The sequence below is a fragment of the Genypterus blacodes genome, unplaced genomic scaffold (genome assembly GCF_046128005.1).
Source record: "Genypterus blacodes isolate CSIRO-AG114 ecotype Tasmania unplaced genomic scaffold, CSIRO-AGI_Gbla_v1 ptg000030l_1, whole genome shotgun sequence".
NCBI classification, from domain to species: Eukaryota; Metazoa; Chordata; class Actinopteri; order Ophidiiformes; family Ophidiidae; genus Genypterus; species Genypterus blacodes.
The window spans coordinates 2,416,717-2,441,310 of NW_027466843.1; the positions used below are offsets into that span (position 1 = coordinate 2,416,717).

The window sequence follows — 24,594 nt, forward strand, 5'->3', positions numbered from 1 at the left end:
TTAGCATGAAACGCATTTGTAATTTAAATCAAGTTCGGCCTCACAACAGGCATCTGTTGTCAGATAGGTCACAGGGCAAAAACAGAATAACTTCATGTGCTACCTGTTTTGCATCTGGTATGACAGAAAAAGGAGACAATAGGGCTACAAACATTGTAAACAAGTTTTCTCCTCACCGAGTACTTAGCCAATTAACACTGTCTGTAGCAGAAAATACAGAACTTCATTAACAATATGATGCCATGAAAACACACCTCAGTTATAAGACTTGCTCTGAAGCATTGGGAAACTGTACACTACGAACACATAACATACACAACGTGTGTACACATTTTTGCAAAAGGTCATTTATTGGTAGCAACAGACAACATAAAAGTGAAGTGAAAAGTAAATGTGCAGTCAATAGCATTATAGACATATTCTAAACAAAGCAACTGTTGGTTTAACTTTTTAATTCCACAGTCCTGTCCTTTTAATCTAGTTCATAGCCTGGGTGCAACTTTGTTGATGAGGAGAACTTAACTTTATTAATGTTAGATCAGCAGTCCGTCTTTTTTTTAAGTGAAGTTGCTATGAAAATTGGTACAAGCCTTTGATTCATAACCATCCATTTAAACTATATACATGTGACCACTTTAATAGACTGAGAAATGTTGGTTGTTCTCCATACAAGTCAAAATTAGGCCACTAATATTTGTTTATCTCAAGCTCCCCTCGTAGCCACAGGCAGTTGGTACAGCATCTTCAACTCCTTCGACACCAAGCAAAGGATTATTTGGCTTTTTATGTCCTTCCCTTTTCAAGGCCCCAGGGTCATAAACACAGATCCTGGTGCATTTGCTCTCACTTTAACACTCCAGCATAAAAAGAAAGAGCTGACACCAAGTATTTAGCTTTCACACTAAAGCTTAAATACACCCATGTCCTTAATGATGCATGCAGCCAGTCCACATGAGGTAAGGTAGAAAGACAGTCAGTCCATGTAATCGAAGTCGTCTGGTATCCCAAAGGCTTTATTAATGCGACTGTCATCAAAGGAAAACTTCTTCTTTGTCCATGACTTGATCGCAAAAACATTGTCTGAAAACAGAAAGCAAAACCTTTTCATATTAGACTAATTATAGTGTAGTAGTAAAATAAGTCCTGAGAATCTTCAACCTTTTATGCTGCACTTTCATGTTCTCCTTTCTGTCCCACTTCTTTAAAATGTCACTTTAGTTATTCTGACTGCAGAGTTGATTTATTATTTACGGTACACAAACTAGATTTCCCATGGGTGACGTTATTTGACACCAGAAAACAATTTGGGCAATCAGGTCAAAAACCTTTGGGTGATAATGAATGAGAGACTGTTGCAGACACCAATTTGAAATGTGTTCCCTCTTTGGTACCTTTGTTGCTAATAGTGTGTCACAGACCATTTGCTCCAACCCAAATTCATTACTCTACCCAAGGTTCTATTGTGTGTGTGTGTGTGTGTGTGTGTGTGTGTGTGTGTGTGTGTGTGTGTGTGTAAGAAGTTAAGCTGACTCACCTGTCCACCTGGAAACAGCGTCTTTTGCAACGATATTTGACTTTTCTGCAAAATACAATTTGTGATCAATATGTGCAGTACACCTGCAAGTTATGTGTTTGAGATATTGTCTGAACAACGTGAGGCAAAAGAAAAAGAAAAACATTCAATTGAGTCGTCAAGCGAGTCATTTTTTATATTCATTCACAAATCAATTCAAGTATAATGTAATCCCCTTTTGTCAGAACTGCAGACAACATATTACAATTGGAAAAGACACAATTGAAGGTGGAATATTATGGATTGTGGGAAAGTAGAGTTACTTGTTGTTATTATTAGCCAGTCCGTGGCCTTGGTTACTGAGCTTTGATTGATTGGTGACTCACCATCATGAAAATGACACAGACTGTAGGTAAGAATATTAAATGCTTCATGTGAAAGCCCAGTTGTCAGTCTGTAAAAAATCTTTTCTGCACACACTTCCATCCCGTGCTTCCAATGTGTCAAACAAAAATAAAAGGGTGGCAGAGGCAGGCAGTGGACACACTGGTGAAGTTGCCAGGATATTTGGAGGCCTTCAGAGAACAATTTCCTGCTGTGAAGTCATTTCAGTGAGATGATGGTTGGGTAGCTATAGCCACATTGATAAGTCATGTGATGGTTATTTATTTACTTATTTCTGAGTTTGAGTGGGCAGCAACTAGTAAGACGCCACTGTCCCGTAACTCTAGAAACTTGAGAGGGAGATGAACAATGTGTTGTAATAACGCTCAACCTTTGAACTTTCATTTCAATGGATCACTAAATACTGTATGTCCCAGACAACTGCAGGTTGCAAGGTGACTGGGCTGCCAGGCACCTTGAATAAACCCTTTACCTTAAAGCAGAGGGTAAAAATAACCACCCCATGAATACATTAGTGGATCTGGGCACAATTTGTATATGCAGTATCTGGATACAAGACGTTGAGTCTGCATAGGGTCAAATTTCTCTCCTCTCCCTGTTGCAGCAGAGGACATCACTATCTAATCTGGTTTCAAAATCTACCAGACAAATCTGATCTGATCCATGAGGCCAGAGACAATGGTTTTACAAAATTGCTCAATTGCATCATGCATGTTTCAGCTGATGTGTATGATAGTTGTGTGTTGATTGAGGTGTCATATAAGAGCTGTAATTGTGCCACTGTGCTGTAACCAGGGAGCTGAAGTTTAAAAGGGCCATATTTGGCTTTTTACACTATTCCATTTCATAGTTTCTTACAGTTTCAAAACTTCCCTACAGAAATGTGTCTAGGTAAACGCATTGGTCCTAAATGCCCTGAAAGTTTTGTTGCTGATGTCAACAACATGTTAATTTACCCGCATACACACCTGGTTTGACCAGACACACCCACAAAGTACCAGCTAAATTCCAGCGAGCAAGTGTTTGGCCAAAATCCAGTTTTTGCAGCCTGAGGGTGTGACCGCCGTAGGTGGCCAATCAGAAATGAACACCGTGTCGGGGCGTGTGTACAGTCGTGCTGCAGCAAGTGAGAGTAGTAGATCAATGTGGCTTTAGCAAATTCAAGCATTGCAAAGGTTTAATAGATCCTCACACGCATGAAACCCCTAAACCAAAATGTGAACTTGGAAATACAGTTGATGCTGCATCCCCTTTAGAGAAGACAAGGTTAATTCAGTTTAGTCTTAGTTTTAGTGCGACTGCGGTTTTATAGTGCATTTTTAGCACGACAATAAATCATGTTGACAATTAAAACACTATTATTTCTTTTTTTGCCCAAAGTCCCAAAGTAACCTTCACATTGTTAGCACGTTCCTCAGCAGAAACTTTGCCAAGCTTAGTCACAGCTGATGGAGCTCCAGCCCAGGGAGACGTCAACTTATTCTTAGCTCTTGATATTACAATACATTGTCATTGCTTAAAGACGGTTCATTTTTCTTGCATTATATTTACAAATGTCAATTCAAACACTGACTTTTAGTATTAAGAAAGACACATATAAATGCAATGTATGGTTATTATTCTATCTGCTTTAAATCTAATTTATATCCTGTATATCACAGCACAGATATACGTGTGGGGAATAAAAGCCCTTTCCGTCTATTAACTGACAGGGATTCTCTTTATGCATTCTGTGGCGTGACTGGATGATTTATGGCCGCACACTCCCACTCCCACTGGACCTCAGTGTCCTCAAACCAAGGTACTTTGATTCTATAGTGTTTACACTGTCTTTGCTTGCCCATAAGTCTTTTTACACACTCACTCATACAGACAGTGTAGATAGCCATCTCCCACAAGTAAAACATGATGCAGAGTGCAGAATAAAGGGCATGGACTGAACATGTTGAATGTGCTCAGGCCTGTTCTTGCCTACAGCAAAGCTGTGGCTACCGATTGATCTAGGAAACATCCTTAAAGCAAAAGGCTGTGTAGTTGTGTATTTGTTTATTCTTTCATTTTGACACCGGTGCGCGCCTAAAAATCTTCCAAATACAATAATGTTATTTATTGTCTTGCAAGAAATAAACAAAGTATTAACATAATAAACCAGAGACTATAAGCACCAAAGACTATAAACCCGTATTTTTATCAAATAATGTGACGTTTCACATGTAGATGTAATTGCAGGGCTATTGAATGAAGCTGACTTGCTATGAGTGCATACTGTGTGTTCCTGCCAGCAGCAGAGCATCCAGAGCTCTTTGCTTTCATTCAAGACAACAATGAGCATTCACAACACTCACTTTGTCAGAAGCTTCAAACACACTCAGTCACATATTTGAAGTGACTGACGCTGAAATGTACAGCATACTTTTTAAAATAAGAGATGTGTATCTGTACTCACTCATCTCCGCGATGACTTCTGGGTCACAGTCTCTGTACTTCTCCAGATCAGTTTGGAGTTGTGTTCTCTCCTCTCTCAGAGCCTGTAGCTCCTTCAGCAGAGAGCCTCTCTCATCCTGGACAAAAACACAGCTTTTATCCTTTCTTGTAGAGCACACTTCATGTGTGTTATTTGCAGAGATTTTATGAAAAAAAACACGTTTGCATTAAGATGTTCTTACCGTGTCTTCACGTCCCACTTTTGCTTTTTCAATTGATTTCTGTAGAGTCTCTTTCCGCTGCTTTGCCTCAGAAAGCTTCAAAGGAAGAGTCTCACATTAGGCAAATCTGGCACATAAAGACATCTAAATAACTGTGATTTTATCATTGTGCTCTGTCCTGTTGCTGTCATAGTTATCTAGCCAGCTGAACAAACACTGTGAGCTTCAAAAGGCTAAAAATTGCTCCATCAGCTGACTTCAGTGATCCATAAACATTCAGAATGGAGGAAATCACTCGGTGCATCTTTTTACTTGTACACTAAAGACATTCATGGCACAGACTAACTCAACTCTGCATTAGGGGCAAGTGACTTACTGCCATCTATCACTTATCACAATACACTTGAAGACTTTTAATGATCAAGCTTAATTCCAGCATAAGTTAAACTAAATCCACAAATGTTAACATGCTTTATTTTATTCATATCTAATATTGGGATTCTTCTGGAATAATCTCACAGAATTAAAGTTCTAGATTGTCTCTTAACATAAACTGTCCCACTAATCTGTCAAAATCTGATAACCACAATTTTCTGAAGAGTCATCACTCCCACACCATCCTGTGGAACAGCAAAGAAGTGGGTCAGCACAGAGGAGGGCAATGTCAGACATGTACTGTAGTGTAATGTACACTGAGAACATAGCGCTTACTTCAAAGTCGCTTGTAAACTCATCGCTATAATTAAACAGAATGCTCATTAAACAGCAGGAAAGTATAAATCAGACCAGGAGTCTCATTTTCATCTACTGTCCCTGCACAGCTGGCTTCCCACAAAATCAACTAAAATGCCATTTAAAATACATTTTGACAGCATAATTCAACAGTGTGTGTGTGTATGTGTGTGTGTGTGTGTGTGTGTGTGTGTGTGTGTGTGTGTGTGTGTGTGTGTGTGTGTGTGTGTGTGTGTGTGTGTGTGTGTGTGTGTGTGTGTGTGTGTGTGAACAGCAGGTGTGAAGGAAGGCTGGTGTGAAACTGACACCAACTGCCTTCAGCACAGGTCTGAAGATAGACACTGTCTGTCACTGTGATGAACACAGCATACCGTTTTAATGTATATGCTATAAATTACTCAGCTTTTGCGATGCAACATCACTCTGCTCACACAAAAACTCACTCGGGTGTTCTCACCTGTTTCTGTAGCTCTTCTAGTTTGTGATTGCGTGCGTTCAAAGCCTTGCTGGGGAAGGACCAGTAATAGTTGGATGTACCCACTCTCTCACAATCCACCATATTGTCATCCACAAGGCTCTGCAGGACGTCCTTCACAGTCATGGGGGCTGCAGAGAAGCAGGGAGAGGACAGTGCACATTACACACTGTGTTGCAAATGGAGCTTGTCCGATTTGAGTAATATTGACTTGATTTATGGAGGCTCAGAAGACTTGAGATTGATTTGGCAATATAAAGTGTATGTGAGAGGAGATACAACACTGCATTCTGCTGAGGGTTGTAAAATCAGACTACTGCAGCAGCAACTCTGCACCTCACCATTGTCCCACTTCTACTCACAAAACTGAACCCACACATCTGCAGCCTGTTTTACACTTATCTGAGAGAACAGTGCATGCGAGGGTGTAACAGAGCAGAACATACATCTCTGAAAAGGATCACTGCTGAAATGCGATACTCCCACACTTTTGCTCAGTTAGACCATTGTAAAAATGAAAGAACTCATCTGCTCTGTTAATGGCTGGGAGTCTGCAATGAAATTCAGGTCAACTGTGGTTAACCCGTTGATCGCGTCTTCACAGAATAATGTCACACTCCGCAATTAATTTTTCTTGAAAACAATACCCTGCCAATTTGTCACCGTTCCATACAGAAAACGTGGCTACCATGCAATTCACTTGCTGCCTCCTTCCCCCCACTACACAGCAACTACTGTACATCATGCACATGCAAGTGAACCAAACACATGTGCTTTTAATCAGGCTCTCGAACAACCAGATCCTGTTTCGTCAGATTGATGTTATGCCCACTTTAACAAGAAACATGTCCTCCGTGCACATGAACACAACACAGTTATATTACCCTCTCTAGGCTCTGTCAAACTTTAAAACCAAACTTTGTATTTCTTCCAATTCTATCGTGATACTAAGAAGATGCCACGCTGCGGTTGAGGGAATGCAAACATCTATGTGAGATTATTTTGGATAGAGCTGCGAATACAGACAAACATGGCAGGTCCTAGTGCTGGTTGCCATGGTTACTTTTCAGGCATGTCACCACAATATTTTCTCATTCCAATGCCTGTAGACACAGATGCTCCATTGAAAGAAACTTATGCAATTCTACTTGAAGAACCACAATGGGTTTTTATGGACATCATAATTCTAACCAACTTGATTACTAATACCTATATATATATATATATATATACACGTAAATATATACACACACACACACACACATATATATATAAATATATATAATCACATATAGCCAATATGTAGGTTCATATAGATGCTACATGAATGCTATAAATATACATATAAATTATATAAACCTACATAGCATTTATATGAACCCACATAGGCAATAAATACTTGGGAAACAGGAAATACAACTGTAAGTAACCCAGCTCTGTTTAGGACCCAGCAGTAATCCAACCCTAGGACACTTTGTATTCTTCAACCTGCCCCCCCTAAATATACATAAAATACTACCTTTCAACTCAAAATAGTTTTAACTTTTACCCAACTAGAAATAACAATCATCTCAGCAGTGTGTATGCGTATGTCTCTTGTATGTGTGCGTTCAGATAGTGCCGATCGCGGCGGAAGTAAGAAAAAAAAAAGGGAAAACTGTTTCCGCACTTATTTGCTTCTGAGTGTGTGTGAGTGTGTGTGTGTGTGTGTGTGTGTGTGTGTGTGTGTGTGTGTGTGTGTGTGTGTGTGTGTGCGTGTGCGTGTGCGTGTGCGTGTGCGTGTGCGTGCGCGTGCGTGCGCTCAGTCATTGCCATTCGCAGGGCAATGCGTCTCTGTGAATACAGGTGCATTTGGACTTTTTTTAAAAGTGTTTTTTTCTCATTTGTTTGGCTTAGTTACTAGGCAAAACTGTCGGGGGCTAAGCAAAAAGGCTTAGGCGAGGCACCTAAGCTGTAGAATGAAAGGTAAAAACCCTGTACTACGAAGTCACTCACCTATGCCCTTTGTCTTTGGAGCAATTTTCTCAATGTCTTTCAGTTGGAAGACGTCTTTCTGTAAAGAGACAGAGCATGTTAAAGACAATTTGATATTTCAATAATAAGCATCATAGAAAGCACCTGCTGTGTTACCACTGCATAGAAACCAATGTGTGCTGACAAAATGAAAGAAGGGAGAAAATAAAAAAAGTAGGTACCAGAGACTTGTAGTAATTACACTCATAAGGTGAAACTCTCTTATTCACAATGTTCTCTCCTTGGTCAGCTAGAGGCATAACAAAGCTTACTTAACGTAAAAAAATATTTTGTCAAGCATTTCTTATGTATGCAAAATGACTTCCTGAGCTCAAAGGTATTAGTAGTAATAGTACCATTTTGACTTCATAGAAGCAATGCAGACACGTGTAAGAAGTGTGATTTGCTAGATTTGAAATGCATACAGCCAGTCAGACCATATATGGAAACAAACTATGAGAAATAGGAGGCAGAGCTTCCTCATATCATCACCAATTAATGACACAGACTTAAGAACAGAAAACCTCACCGTTTCAAAGAAAATCTCCATCATGCGAGTTCTCTTTTCCTCCAAACTCAGTCCTTTCTTCTTTGACTGTAACATGAAAGTCAGAGTGACATGGACACAGTTAGGTAAACACAGGCAGGTAAAGCTACTTTTTACACAGCAAAAGCATTTCATGCAATATGCAGGCAAACACTGTATGAGGATCTAACTGGTTGTATGTATTATTAAATATATGATGATAATTACGGTCACCAGAGCGTGACAGATCATTTCTGTGAGGTTCGCAGTTCATTGTATGGTTTATTGTTCTGTCCAATGTGTATTGACCACACTTTTCAATCAAAAGTCATCAGTCCTTCTTATTCCTTCTGTGTTAGGTCTTTCTTGATTGTTTGTGCTTTGAACTAATGTGAAAGAGTTGACTTTAGTTTTACGAGTACAACTTTCTTTGTTTACATCTGTCTGAGCTTGGGAAAGGAACCAAACTACTATGTGTATAAAGTAGTTTATGTCATAACTTTTCCTTTTTATACTATTTTGTTCTTTGTCATGGTCTGCCTCACCACAACGATGCTCAACATACATTACCCAATAAAAACTGAATCATTTAATTACAGCCCAAAGGAAACTGCTCGCAGATTTGGAAAGGAGGTTTAAGTAATAAGCTCAAAGTGTGTAACTGTTACCTGTCTAATGTTGAGTTAACTGGTACCTGTCTAATGTTGAATACTGTTGCCTGTCTGTTAACTGCTACCTGTCTAATGTTGAGTTAATAGTTACCTGTCTAATGTTGAGTTAATTGTTACCTGTCTAATGTTGAGTTAGCTGTTACCTGTCTAATGTTGAGTTAACTGTTGCCTGTCTAATGTTGAGTTAACTGTTACCTGTCTAATGTTGAGTAATCTGTTGCCTGTCTAAGGTTGGGTTAACTATTGCCTGTTGCTAACTTGGTAACGTAACCGCCGGTTAGCAAAAACATCTGTAGCTCGCAGCTAGCTCGACTTCATTTTCCGGTAAATAAGCGTCACTTATCTTATCTTAATAGTCACTTATCTTAACTTATAGTGCACCAGAGGAACAATGTCTGCTTACCATGTCTGCCACCTATGTCGGTATCACAGTGTTATAACGCTGCTCTGAGCAATGAACCCTCGCAATGTTTTGTGACACAATAACAAAAGTTAAAACGAAGCTGAGTTTCCCGCGGGTGTACGTCACTGACCTCTTCATGCTGCATTCACTGGTCCTCGTAAACGTGTACATTCCAATACTAATGCGATGTTGGCGAGTTAAGTTGCAGTTTTTATGTTATATATTTACAAAACATTTGGTCCATTATGTTATATATTGGCAGTTCGATTATCACAGAAATTGGCTAAATTTACCAGTATTTGGAGACGTGTATTTCTGTCGTCTATACTTGTACCCGACAACATTAAAGGCAACGTTCCTTCTACTGTATAAAGGCTGTTGACTTTCTTCGCCTCATAATATTGTGGCGCCCTCTGCCGTCCACATCAGACACATTCAACAAGAACTCAAGACTAGACTAGTGAAGAGGTCATGGTGTCAAGAGCATTACCTGCTGTTAGTTTACTGTTTACTACTCCATTGATCAAAATTCACGTTACATCACATTAATACACTAATCACTTTTTCCGTAATTACTGATAAATCACCACTGTGTGACGAGCCTAGGACACTAAGAGGTGCTTTTCAAATATGTGATAAATAGTAAGTATATTTAATTTCACGTGAGTCAGGCTGTTATCATCCATCCATTCAGGGTCTGATGGAGCCGATCCCAGTGGTCATTGGTTGATGACCACTGGGATCATATCCATTCAAAAAGATCCTGGTATATTATATGATATATGACATATATTATATGACAACATATGGACACATATACAAACACCGCATTAATTCCTATGGGCACTTTAATTCCAGTTGGCATTACAATATATAAACAATGTGACAATGTCAAACAAATAAGTTAATAAAAGTCTGTAGAAAAATGGACAATCAAAAAATAACGGAAAAGTGTGTAAGACATTCAAAAATGTGAAAAGGGAATAATTTATCTTGAAGATTCTCTAACAGTGCATTTGAACTAGATAATGCTTCTTTTTTTTGGTAGGACAGACATACTAATTTAGTAAAATACATGTTAGTAGTTCTATGCATTTGTTTGAGAGCCATAAGAGCACATAGAAAGGTTTTGCAGCTCAGTATCTGATACTGCAACAACATGTAGAAACACGAATGAGTATCCAAGCATTACCCTTGCATTTCAAGATGCAGTTATTCAATGAGGACTCCCAGGATGATTGTGGATGGTGAAAGCAGACTGAAAATGTAAATGGCAACACAACGCACATAAATACACACACAGTGGATTTGGAACTCAACATATCATAAGGCCTGTGGTCGATTACAACAAACACGCACAATGTGTGTTCATTCATAGTGATGCCCTATAACTCAGACTAGACATTGTCATATACAGATAAAGGTTTAACAACTAAAACAATGCTACATTTTGTTGGTGGTTAAAGGAATCTATTATCTGCCTGAAACACATACGTATATAGTTTGTTTTGTGTTTCTTCAGGTGACAACTTCATGCATGGGAAGTCTAATCATGCTGCAAAATACCCTGCTGCTGCATTACTTATATACTTAAGGTGAACAGGCAAATGTGAGAGCATTTAACAGGCAGTTGCCGTTACTACTACATGAAATCCAGGGTCACACAATTGATTTGTACAATACGGACTACTATTATCAAAACAAGTCATAAATGGATCCTTTCACACAAAAACATTATCCAGTTTTGCAGTACGTGCATTACGTGTGCTCTAACAATACCCAAGTGCTATTTTTAAAATCAGAACAGTTCATATGGAATGTATATCGGTGAGAGCAGAGTTATGAATGGCTCCTCAACGCACCATCCAGAGGTGTGTGAACTTCATCTCTCTCTCACGTCATTCACACACCAGCTCTCTCAGTGTCCTCAGAGTCACGACCCGGCAGAGGCACAGCAGGGGAGCGGGCAAACAGATGGCACCATGACAGCAAAGTGGGAAGGCTGAATGGATAAGTGGATGAGTGCAAATCTGATAGTAGCTTCTTACGAGTGTGTCAGAGTGTGTGTGTGCGTGTGTGAGTTGTCTTGTATGTACACTGTACAATGTAGGCAGGGCTACTGTAGGTAGCGATAGACTTTGAAACAGTGGTTTCCCGAATCGGCTACCACAACATGTCCGTCAGAGGTGAGAGCCAATCCCTGGGGGCCATACAGGGGGTCTGCTGATGTGTTGATGTAGGACAGGAAGGAACCGCTGCCGTCGAACACCTACACACACACACACACAGAAGGTCCACTTATATTTGGGCAGAAAGGTGTAGAAAAGATGAGACGGAGCAGGGAGATAAACGTTGTTATTCCCGCCCTCCTGTCCTCACACTGACCTGTATCCTGCTGTTTCCCCAGTCTGCTACGATGATGTTGCCGTTCACATCCACTGCCACTCCTGTGGGGGCGTTGAACTGGCCGTTGCCCTCGCCATTAGAGCCAAACTTCAGCAAGAACTCTCCTTCTGTATTGAACACCTGTTTTTGTTTTTTAAAAAGGGAATAGCACAGAGGCAAACATGACCATAAAGCAAAGATGGATTTGTTTGTATAAGGTTTGGTCGATTGTTAAGTTCTGAGCCCGGCTCTCACTCTGATGTGTTAATATCATTTATTTGTTGCCAATGATGATATGATCCCAGTTTCATAGAAACGGCACATAGGCAGAACGGTTTACAGCTAAAGCCTTTTTTATATTTGGGGCGAGGTGAAAGTCTGAGGGGCAAGACAGACACCAGAAGTACATAATTACTGTATGTTCATCCAGAACTCACAAACCCTGTGGTACATCTAGAACATTTCAATTAAAATATATCTATAATATATGATTATATTAACTATAATTAAAAATAAAATATTACCCCCATTATTGATTTAGACAAGAGTCTGGCTCGCAACTTATCAATCAACCACTCACCAATCACAAGACTTTAATTTTCAAAGGAAGCTGCATACAACTCCAACAATAAAAATACAGTAAGAACAAAAAGACAGTAGATGAAGTCTCCTTTCATGATGGCAGAGCCACTGACCTTGACGGAGTGATTGTGGAAATCTGTTATAATGATTTCATTGTTTTGGTTGACAGCAGCAAAATGAGGTCCTGGATAAAAGAGGAATCAGAGGAGAAGGAATCAGATATTTACACATGTACTTAATGAAATCTGAACCATGAATAACAACACTGATATGATTTAGTTTGGGCAAAGCATTGAATGACAAACTAATAACATATCCATGAAATGAAATGGTCATTAAAATGTTAGGATCATTTTGTTTTGGGAGTTATACATTTTCATGGCCCGACCCTCTGATTTGTTAGTCAAGTTTGTCCCATCAGTGATTGTTAAAGCACTCAATGATTCAACAAAATAGAAGAACAAAGAGTGGTGAGCTTCTTTTGGGTTCTGGTTCAGTGTGCGTCTCCATTCCACATGCAGGTATGAGCGAGCCGGAGAGAAACTGTAAGGGGCATCGCACATATTACCATTGAGTGTACCTGCAAACTGTCTGTCACCGTTGCCGCGACTACCAAACTTGGTGACCAGCTTGCCGTTCAGCTGGAAAATGAAGATACAGCAGGATTTGTTATCCACCACGATGATGTGACCGTTCCTGTCCACCGACACACCTTTGGGGCCCATCAGCTTTCCTGAGCCAATCTTGTTCTGGAGAAGCAAAAGCAGAGAAAGAATGTTAAATAATATTAATAAAACGCCCCTGAGCCCAACAGGAACCATTCTCTCTCCATTTTATTTAATGTTACATCACATATTGGCACAAATGGTTTCCATCAATAGAGTAAACATATCTATGAAACGAGTAATTTTATGACTCACCTTAAATTTGCCTTCGCTGGAAAATATGCTGACCCACTTGTTGTCATAGTCAGCGATGATGATGTCACCATTGGGGTGGACGGCTACACCTGTCGGCCTCTGCAGCTGACCTGGAGTCCTGCCACGCACGCCGAAGCGGCTTTTGAATTGGCCTTCGTTGGAGAAAATCTGTGTGCCACAAAACACAAGGCAAAGTCTTTTTTTGTCTTGAGAGTAAAGGTGAATTTAGTTCAGTAGGAATCTTCTAGTAATAGTTGATCACTTATTATTCATCCGTGTTTGCCATTTCTGTAGTGAGAACCGCATGGAACAGAATTGATTTTACCTGCACACACTGGTTGTTGCTGTCTGCTATGAGCACCTTTCCCAGAGTGGAAGCAGCCACGCCCTGCAGATTAGTGAACTCGCCTTTGTTTCTCCCTTTTGTCCCTGGGTAACATGAAAGAAAGCAATGATTGAAGCTTTGAACTTGTTTTCCGTCTGACGCCAGACATTCATTTGTTATTTGCACAGTACAATGTGAAGGCAAACATTCAAAAGATATTTACAACATACTACTGCATTCAATCAAACAACATGGGAAAAAGTCCTTAAGTCTACGATTACCTCAAGTGATTTTAGCATATTTGAATTTACAACAAAGTAAAACTGCAAATCAATAACACGTGTTTTTTGACTTTACCAATTCTGAAGATGAGATCGTCCTCGATGGGGTTCTCCTTCTTCCTCCCCGTGCTGTACATACTCGCCGGCCTCTTGATGGCCTTCTGCTTGACGTGCCCGCTGCCTGGCGACTTCAGCCGCTTCTTTGTGCCATCGGAGGTTGGAGACACGTCGATGGACTTGGTGGCCTTCGTCTTAAACGGGCTTCCTTTGATATGTTGGTCGTACAATCGCAGTGATAAAATGAAGCTCCCCTCTTTAGGAGCAGTGAACAGGTACTCATAGGTGCCGTTCTTGTTGTCCAGTATTTCTCCTTCACCTTTGCTGCCGTCAGGTGTGGACATCTCAGCAGTAATGACGGCATTGCCCATCTTGCACAGCTCTCCATCTTTGTCTTTGGTGGTTATGGTTATAGATGTTGGAACACCCACCACACAATGCCGAAGGCCCTCTCCAGTAGCCACAGTTTCAGAAGCCACAGCGTTGGTTGTCACAATGGTGCCCAGGTTGTGAATGGACTTTTTTAGCCCTTCTGTCTCCACCAGGAAGTCTAGCTGGTCGTTTTCCCCGGGCTGCAGAGGAAGTTCCTGGATGGCGAGTTCGCTGAGACGCTCGCTCATCTGCTTTTTCACCAGCAGCACCTCTGCCTCTGTGCCGTGGCTCAGGGCCTGATCCGTGAAGTTACAGCTGCTGTTGATGCCCTCCTGGCCCTGCAGCAGAGCGTCCAGCTGGGCTTGGAGCACCTGATGTACACACATACATACACGCACACAAACCATCACCAGGGGGCAGCAGGGTTGCCTTATCTACAAAAATGCACTAAAAAACCTGCAACAGCTCCACTGTTCTGCAAGAGGAGGGTGAGAGACAATAACATTTACATAACCAGACTAACAGCAGCATGAAAGCAAAGTGCTGATACACCCTCGTTAAAAGAACAGTGAGCTGTTTAAGAACGTGTTGGCATAAATGCTGTACATCTTCCTAGTTCATCCTCCTCGCCCACAAAATAATATCCATTGTTGACATGCAAGAATCTGCTGCTGGCATTAACACAGAACATATATACATATATTTGTATCATGTGACAGTAAACCAGTTTAGTTCAGCAGACAGACATGATGTCATTTAGTATTTAACTAGTAAATGTTCAATTCTAAAAGAAGCGTTCATCTTTATCATGATAATATCACAGCACCATCAGCAGAGACCCAAGACAGACTCACCGGCATGTGGTCATCACACTCCTCTTCCTCTCCCACAAGAGAAGCCATTAATCCGTCTATCTCACACTGAAGTTAAACCTTCTCCTCTAACCGCTGCCCACCCGCACTCTAAATCACAGCTCTGCAAAGGCCGCTTTCAATAAACATTGTAAGAGCAACACGAGGAGAGAATCTGTGCTACTGTATTCTCTCACTGCCCTGGACAGGACACGCCCTGATCGACCCGGCACATCACCAGGGAGTGACTGTAAGTAGTGTATGGCTCCATCTAGCTACAGCAACCACACAGCAGCTCAATGTCAATGCTTTAGTGTTTCAGTGTTCAGTTACAGTGTTCAGTTACACCATATGGATGCTCTACAGTCCCTTTGTTATGTGCAGTATTACAGTACTCTATTTATAAAAGCTAATCAGAGCTTCCAGTTCACCCGTAGAAGCGCTGGGTGCCGATATAGAACAAAAAACTTATCAGGAGTTTGTGTGTAACAACTACTTTGTTCTGCTACAAAGTAGAACACTTAAACTGCACTGCAGCTGTTTGAATGCGAGCGCTGTGTTTCACGGCAAGTAGTGTTGTGTCACCTTCTGCTTGAGGCCGTAGTTGACCTCCAGTTCCATGAGCAAAACACTCTTGCGGACGTTGAGTGTTTTCTGCAACTCATCGAAGGTGGTGTGAATGTCATCCTCAATGGAGCTCTTCTGACCGGTCAGCTGCTGCAGGATCTCCGAGAGCGTGTGCAGGGCCGAGTCGATCTCTGGAAGCCTGCGAGCAGCCAGGGGCACAAAGGAGTCGGTCACAGTCACATATGACATTGTTATTCCATTCATGACAGTCATACAGTATGTAGAATAGTGTCTTTACGACTGCGACTGTTGCACCTTTTCTTGACAGCATCCAGCTGGTTCTGTAAGGAGGCCTTGTGTTGTTCCACGACATCTCTTAGAGGCACAGTCGGGTGCTCGCCGTGTTCGCCACTTGCACACTCCTGACACATGGCCGTCTCACACGACGGACAATAAAACTCCATGACCTTGGCATCAAGAAAGATAGAGTTTAGACGCAACATAAGCTTGACTCTTAGCTCCACCCTCTTAAAACTTGTTCCCCAAAATCTCATCCAGGAAATCTAGCTGTTGATGGTGAAGATGGTGAAAGCATCTCTTACATTTAAGTTGTTCCTCTTCTGGTTTTTATTTGATTTTATAGACAATCACTACTGACTAGACTACAGACTACCAATACAAAGTAGATGTGCTCGTGAGTTTAAACTGATACACAAGATAAAAAAGATCAAAATGATATTGTCTCTGCAGTAAATCCCCAAAACTAATAAGTCAACACGAGAGGGAGACAGAGACAGAGACAGAGACAGAGACAGAGACAGAGACAGAGACAGAGACAGAGACAGAGACAGAGACAGAGACAGAGTTTGTGTCCCTTACGTTGCCTCCATGGTTGGGACAGGAGAGCAGTTGTGCTGTAGCCACAGTGGTGATGGTGCTGAGAGCAGCAGCCTCCTGGCTGCAGCTGTCAGGTGCCCGCTGCAACACGTCCATCAAGTTGGTGATGAAGAAGTTATTCTGCAACGCCGCCACACCTTTCTCAGGCAGGATGGAGGTCTGGCGGCACACAGGGCACGACAGTGTCAGGCTGTGAGCTGGGATGTAATTCTGCAGGCACCTGGAGGAAAGGAGGGGGAAAGTGTGTGTGTGTGTGTGTGTGTGTGTGTGGTAGAGGGGAGTGGGGGGGCATACAGGAATGATAAAGAAAATGACATGATTCTGCCAGATCACTCTAAAAATACAACAAACATTACGTCAGCATTTATCTCACCTTAGAGACTGATGAGAATAGGATGGACATTTTGTTTTTGTTCAGTGTGGTACATTCAGTGTGTGTAGAAGATTTCAGTGGATAGACATAAGCAGTGTGATAAAGGTTTGCCACCATCAATGTGACTCTGTCCTCTTCCAAATGATGTAAACTGTGATTATATAGTTTTAGGTTGTCTTGGCAATAATTATACATTTAGTACCATCTGAAAGTAACAACTTTAGATTAATTGTCAATGTACGTGAGAAATAACTACACCACGAGAAAGAACAACCAACAGCCCAAATATTCCCCAAACAATCCACAATCTCTCTTTTGTCTCACAGAAAGGATAACACTGAAACACTAAAGTATACTACAAGTCTGTTATGTTGTCCAGGACTACAGCAATCAACACACACACACACAAACACATACACAACACCACATCGTCACTCACCTCTCACAGAATGTGTGCAAACAGGGCAGAACTTTGGGATTTTCGTAGCGATCCAGACAAATGCTGCAGATCAGGAACTGCTTGTCAATCTGGCGCACCACAGGACTGGGAATGCTGGAGCCTTCAGTGGCCATCCTAAAACTCTCACACAGGGGTCCCTCTTCCTCTTATCCTGCACCCTGCGGAGGGACAAAGAAGGAGGAGGAGATGGGTAAGGTCAAACAGAAATGACACAAGTGACACGTACAGCTGTGACGTCCTGTAAGACGGTGGAGATCTCTGGGGGGTGAAGATCAAAGTTTCCTTACATCCCGCTTGCAGAGAAGGAAATGTCAAATGCACAAACAAACACACCAATCAAAGCCTTTCCTTATAGGCTTTAACTCACCTATACCCCTGATGAACACCAACAATGCAACCAAGATAAAACTGCAAGACTGGCATAAGATCTCTACCTCAATGGTCAGAGGAACAAACTGTGTACTTATGAAACATATGACCTTCTGTGATTGACGGGTCTGGGAACAGATTTGACCTCGGTGCTGGTGTGGATGTGAGGACAGTTGGGAGGTCAGATTAAAGGTCAGAGGTTCAACATCAAAGGCCACGGACCAAAACATTTGCATTGTGATTGATAGATTCTGACTGATTCCCGAATACAGAAATAAAGAGCACAGATGAACAAAATACTGATCAACCAGAGGAATTGGGATTTGGGAATGTATTCTGCCCCACACAGCAGGGGGCGCTCTTTCCCACCTCACCAGAGCCCCACTGATGGAGCAGAGGGGCCCTGCACAGAGATCAAGCTCCTTAGAACAGTAGGATGCAGTTCAAGACCTTTGTTATACTGTACGATGCGTCACAACCCACAGCCACACAGAATCAAATGCACTTACAGTGATGAATATTTGATGATAAAGTGAAAGCCGGGCACTTTACGTTCCCGGGTCTGTTCAGCACATTTCACTGAGGAACACTACATCTGCATACCACAATACATTGCATTGTTTTCTGTATTTTTAATCAGTTCTCTTCAGGGGGCGTCTGAAACGTTCTTTCGCTTTTTTTTATACCTAACTTAGAGACGTAAAAGTGTGTCAGTCCTCCTGTCGTCTCAGGCCGAAACAGGCCACCTCTGCTGCTGAGGCAAAACCCTCAGGGGACATACTCCTCTGTCTCATACATTGTACCTCCTGTCTTTCTCTCCTTCTCCTCCTCCCTTGCCTATTCTCTTCCAGTCTCTCTCTGTTACACATCTGTCCTCCTCTCTCCCTCTCTGAAGCCATAACTGTCTGTAACTGTAACTGAAGTGAATCGAACCAAACTGCTGCTTTACCTGGCAGGTGACATCGTTTTAAGTGTTGGCGACCTCAGTCCATCTTCAGCTGGACCCAACTGAACCAGTGACACCGACTAGGTCAGCATTCCTAGTTTAGAAAGGCCAAACCCAAACCAAGTGATGTTCCAAATTATAAATGCACTCATGTGACAAAGAACCCATCACTTCTATCAGAGAGATTCAAAAGACAAAACATTGCAGCACAGAAAAGCACAAAAAGGAAAACAGCTCAAATGTTACCATGTCAGTAACTCACCAGTCTCATGAACCAGACTGAGCAGATAGCCTCATAAGAAGGTCACCGATTACAATGCAAACATCCCCAAATCCTGCACACAGCCACAGCAGGACAGCAGCAGCCCTGTGCTGACAGTGGGCAAGGTTGCAGCAGCTACAGAGCTCCACTCTTACATAATCAGATCTGCACCAGCTAAGCAGAAACATTCCTGCTAGACTGAGATGTCAGTGAATGCGCAGTTAAAATTACCAATGAAAGGAGAACATTTATACTTCTGTCTAATGCATATTATTGTTTTGCATTTAAAATGGACAATAATCAAAGCCGTACATTTACACCGGGTCAAATGTGGGATCAAATGTTACACCGCTGTTCTATATTATTCAACATAACCATTGCCACAAATGAATTGGAACACTTACAGTGCTGCATCTACGGACCAATCAACAGGCGTCATCCAGCCCAGCACTCTGTACTCCCTCTGAGCGCCACACTTCCTTCATACAAGTGAAATGCTCAGGCAGCACCTCTGTATGCCAAAACCTTTGAACCAGGCACCACCGCTGATATTAAAGGTACAGACATAACGGCAGCAGCAACAAGCCGGAGAGGAGGCATCAGGATGTGTGTGTGTGTGTGTGTGCAGGACAAGCAGTGCGTGTGAGCATGTTTATGAATCTGAACTCATGAGAGACAAGCGGAGGAGGGGGGAGGCGGTTGAGTTTGATTCTGTGGCTTGGCAGTGGGTTTGTGATCATGCCTTCACCCCTCCCTCCCTCTGTCCCTCTCTCCCTCCCTCCCTCTTCTCTAAAGTGGAACATGTGCTCTCTCCTGTCTCATCCGTTCATCCTCTTCCTACCCTCCTCTCGCCCACAGTCTGAAGTAAATGCTGGCTCACTGCGGTCGTGTGAGCATGTGCAGCTTCACGACAATGAGAGCGATTATTGGCTGCCTGGCTTGTGAGCTAGCGAATGGGAGATGGCAGAGCGGGGTTTGGGGCTCCACTACAGCCAATAGAGTGGAAGCCAAAAGGGTTCTTTAGGAGTGCATGTGTGTGCATGTGTGGCCGTGCTGCTGACTCACTGCACATGCTGCAGACAGAGAGCAAAAACAACAACACTAGGGAAAGAAACAACACAGAAATGAAATGTGGATGGAGCGAGGATGTTGCCAAGAATTTAAGAAGGAATGAAAGTAAGTAAAGCATGAGAGAAGAAGGGATCAGCAGAATGCCACCAGAGACACTCCTGTTTGTACGCACATGCATTCCTTCATATTCACACACATACACACACACACTCTCAACACAACACAACTCAACAAGTCTAAATCGTGATAGGAAATCAGCAGAAATTCTATTTATTCTACTCTATTCTATACTATTTTTGACTTTTTTCAGGAGTAGAATAATTTATGGGAATAAATACGCATATACTTTGTAGGAAGCATATCTTTATGTCAGTTCAAGGTCATTACAGCCAGGTTGTGTTATCAGTTTGTTCAAGGAAACATGAAACTAAGATACTCAAAGCACAGCTCTACACTTTGTCCTCTGGCAGGAAAAGAGTCATAATACCCATGTGAAGGCATATGCAAAATATTCATCAAACATCATGCATAAATCCTGATCTTGACCTACATTATGGGGAATCTTATTTTGAAAATCACATGCAGTCGTACTTCCTTAGAAAAGGCTGCTTCCCGTCTAGCAGCATTTAAAATCTCTCATTTCTGCAGATAACTTTACAGCTTTTTATCATGGATTATATTTCAAAATAAAGGGATAGAGGGAGGGAGAGGGAGAGAAGGAGAGAGGGAGAGAGACCATTCATAAACACTTGAACAGTGAGCAGTGTCTACAGGTGCCTTACATTTGGATAATGCTAAATTTAGTCCTGCCCTCACCTGTTTACAGCATCGATGATAAGCACCCAGTGTGAGCATTACATCACCGACAGGCCGGCGTGAAAGCCAGTACCACACACAGTCGCACACAGCTCAGGGCCATGGACACAAACATGCAGACGCTGAGGAGCAAACACTTCGCTCGACCTGTTTGTGTTGCTGAACATCAGCAAAAAGCATTCTGTTACTCGCACATCTTGTATATGGAATTTTGAGGGAAGGAATTTTTGAACATTTTCAGTGATTTGCATGAACTCTCATCTCCTGAACGCATCCCCACCCCGACACCAGCTGGAAATGACAGTCTGAGCGGGTTGCAGAATCAATTTTAGCTACCAGGCAAAGGCTCTAATCTCTACTATAGAATGTGACAAATAAATGATCAGACTAGTTGGATCGTCTAGGCCTGTTAAATAATCTATTATGGTTGATTAACTTGGTGTGCAATGTATTGTATTTTGCGTCACTTTAGTACCTAAAGTCAGATGGCCTGCCTGTAATGGTGCCACTGAATACAGATCTCCTGATTAGAACAAATAAAACACACACAGGTGATAGTATTGTAACTCAATTGAAGTGTTATATTATTATTTTAGCACTCTTTTTACAGAGTTAATAATAACCATCACAAGCAGAGTAAAGCTTTATGAGAAAGTTTATTTTAGATGATTATTATATTTAATTACTATATTTTTTAACATTGCAGGAGCAGTTAATGTTTGACACCCATACTCCCTAAATGGTGAGCCTAGTATTCATATAGTTTCATCAGAACTGGAATAGATAATCAACACACAGGTTAATTCATTAATTTACTGTCTATTCTCTGTGTGTTATGTGCTTTTTATCGATTATAAACTATTTTAAAAACTCTGACATACTGAGGTGCCAGAGGATGCAGCAGAGTGTTGGAGGCCGTCTGTACATCATTGCCTTGGAGTCTTTGTTACCGTGGAATTGGAGGCTTCTGGTGCCTTTAAGAGGGTGACCTAAGACCCACCCCTGAGTCACAAACACACACACACACACACACACACACACACACACACACACACACACACACACACACACACACACACTAATCTAAAGGATCCACTAGGGAGAGGATGATGAGCGATTACAGCAGCAAAGCACGCCGTCAGTCTGACCATCCCCTCCTCCATCTCCGTCTGGATCACACACCCCTTTCAAAGGCCTCAGCCTCAAACAGCATCTATCACAACCACTGATGGGAACACACAAAGTAACTGCAAACAACAATAACAAACAATAACAGTCACGACAGTTCAATTCAGTATGAATTTACTGCTTCACTCTACAACACATTGGTTTGATTGCTTCTGAACCTTTTTCCGGGACAGAAGCTGTACAAAGACTGAATAAGGAGACATCAACATGCCCATGCGTCATTTTGCCATATAACTGCCAACCATGCATTCTGGGTTCACGAGATAAGACTATGTTGGTGTGTGTGTGTGTTTGTGTGAGTGTGTGTGTGTGTGCGTGTGTGTGTGTGTGTGTGTGTGTGTGTGTGTGTGTGTGTGTGTGTGTCTGTAAACTACTGACTACTACTGATCTCAAATTAGACATGTGCTCACGCAAGGCCATTGGAAAGTGCCTGTGTTGCACATCTGTCAACCATATTCACCTCAGACAAACATGCAGGTCTAAACCCAATGACATCACAAGGTAACAACATGGTTTGAAATAACCCTTATACATATTGATAAAATGTTATCAATAGTCATAAAAGCATGTATAGGTTGTGTCATAGAGATAGAGAACACAACGGAGAGATCTAAGCTTGCACATGTCTGATAATTATTTTCTCGTAAACAGAACATGACAGCACACTTGCTCCATTTTAAAACAATTAGAAAGGTGAGCTGTTAATGTAAAGAGTGCAAATATTTCCCTGAATTTACTCAAAGCAGGGAGTAAACACTGTGTGTACTGTGTGAGGAGCTGTAAACACCTGCAGGGAACATGTGAACTCCTAAGTGGAACCAGTATTTCTAGTATCCACTCACACACTCTCTAATAGTGCAACTTTTCCCGTAACACAAATCTGCAGACAGGCAGACTGAGAAACACAAGCCTAGTGTGATGACTTCAACCCATCGTCATTCTTCCATCTATTACCAACTCTTTCCTTTCAAATCTCTCTCAAAGCCAAAACATCCCACTTACTTCAGCTCCATGGCTGCCATGCTCTCCTCTCTCTCTCCCTCTCTCTCTGTCTCTCTCTCTCTCCACCGAGGGAAAAGGAAGCTGCTGTCTGTCACCTAATCCTCGTCATGTGTGATATAGTGCACCGGGCACAGAGGGAATGCATGTGAGCGTTATAATAATCCAAACACACTGACAGAGAGACACGGACAGGGGCGGGGCTGGAGTGTCAGAGGGAAAAGACGGACCAATCAAAGGGCTTAGTGAGGCTGGTGTGTGTGTGTGTGTGTGTGTGTGTGTGTGCGTGCGTGTGCGTGTGCGTGTGCGTGTGCATGTGCGTGTGCGTGTGCGTGTGCGTGTGCGTGTGGGGGGGGGGTTATAATGCTTGTGTTGCTTTTTTTAAAGTCCCAGAGCTGATGGGCACAGAGCAGACACAGATAAGCACTGACAGAGGAAAGGGGGTTTGAAATAGAAAAAGGTTATCTGGTTTAAAAAAAAATTAAAAGTTATTACAATACATCTAAACTGTTATTTTGTCGTTATTTGAATTTACTTAAATACACATTTTGTTAATATCTTTATTTGTATTCTTTATTATTAGAAAACATCATCTCAATTTATTCTTCAACTTCCTAATGTTATTGACTAACTGGCAGATTAGAATCCCAGTTTGTTTACATTTCCTCCACTTCTTTTTATGAGCACAAAATGCAACACTTTGTGGAAAGTGGCCAGGCAGAAAATGACATCCACTGTTTCCCTAGAAAGGCCTCAAGCGCTCAGGGGTTTCAGTTTTACCTTTAGCAAGATGAGATGATGTCACTGTTCAGCAGATAAAACCAGTTTGTCACGACCAAAACACACTGTAATGTCCCAGTGTCATGGTAACAGAAACAAGATGGCCATAATACTGTAGATCTCATTAAACCAGAAATCCACAAGAACCACAGAAATCCAGAGAGTGTTGATCACAGTCCAGGAACAAAAGATTAATCCACAGTTAGAGCTCAAAGTGCAAAGCGGCTGTCATTCATCAACCCAGCCATGGTGCCGAGCTCTGTCCTCTCCGTCTCCGAGGATTCAGGCACTGACATTGGTAAACAACATGGAGATGAGGTCATGCACCCAGGAGGGACCGGGAGAGGAGAGCAGCTCCTGTGGTCTCCTCTACCCACACACGTCTCAGATCAAAGTCAAGAGAACCACGTCAACAAACACAACGTGCGTGTGGGGAACTCTTCATTTACTGGGTTAGTGTGTGTGTGTGTGTGTGCAGTGTGTTGAGAGGTCTTGCAGTACAGTACCTCTGCAATGAATGTGTTTCAATCCATTTACCTAGAGCTCATCATCAGCAAATACACACATCATGACAAAGGAAGATTGCATATGCCACAGTAATCAGAACCCCACCCACCCACACAGTAGACACACACACTCTCTCTCTCTCTCTCTCTCTCTCGCACCCACACACACACAGACACACAAACACACACAGTTGTACACCCCCA

The 24,594-nt window shown here is 42.0% G+C and overlaps 2 protein-coding genes across 5 annotated transcripts; both read right to left on the reverse strand.

Annotated features, from left to right (window-relative positions):
* mnd1 (meiotic nuclear divisions 1 homolog (S. cerevisiae)) lies at positions 1-9,492 on the reverse strand. Its single transcript, XM_076145537.1, has 8 exons — positions 9,384-9,492; positions 8,313-8,378; positions 7,766-7,823; positions 5,753-5,901; positions 4,585-4,659; positions 4,365-4,479; positions 1,535-1,579; positions 1-1,080 (listed from the first exon to the last, which is right to left on the reverse strand). Exons 1-8 carry the CDS (start codon positions 9,384-9,386, stop codon positions 974-976), a joined length of 618 nt encoding a protein of 205 aa, XP_076001652.1. The 5' UTR covers positions 9,387-9,492; the 3' UTR covers positions 1-973.
* Positions 9,493-10,352: 860 nt separating this feature from the next.
* LOC142994795 (tripartite motif-containing protein 2) lies at positions 10,353-23,265 on the reverse strand. 4 transcript variants are annotated; one of them, XM_076145650.1, is made up of 12 exons: positions 23,108-23,265; positions 17,433-17,611; positions 16,603-16,840; positions 16,039-16,190; positions 15,742-15,922; positions 13,953-14,676; positions 13,596-13,699; positions 13,271-13,438; positions 12,931-13,099; positions 12,464-12,534; positions 11,769-11,909; positions 10,353-11,652 (listed from the first exon to the last, which is right to left on the reverse strand). In XM_076145650.1, exons 2-12 carry the CDS (start codon positions 17,564-17,566, stop codon positions 11,500-11,502), a joined length of 2,235 nt encoding a protein of 744 aa, XP_076001765.1. In that variant the 5' UTR covers positions 17,567-17,611; positions 23,108-23,265; the 3' UTR covers positions 10,353-11,499. The 4 variants fall into 4 exon arrangements, with proteins under 4 accessions (XP_076001765.1, XP_076001762.1, XP_076001763.1 ...); XM_076145647.1 differs by having other exon boundaries at positions 12,919-13,099; XM_076145648.1 differs by lacking the exon at positions 23,108-23,265 and adding an exon at positions 19,435-19,616 and having other exon boundaries at positions 12,919-13,099.
* Positions 23,266-24,594: the final 1,329 nt, after the last annotated feature.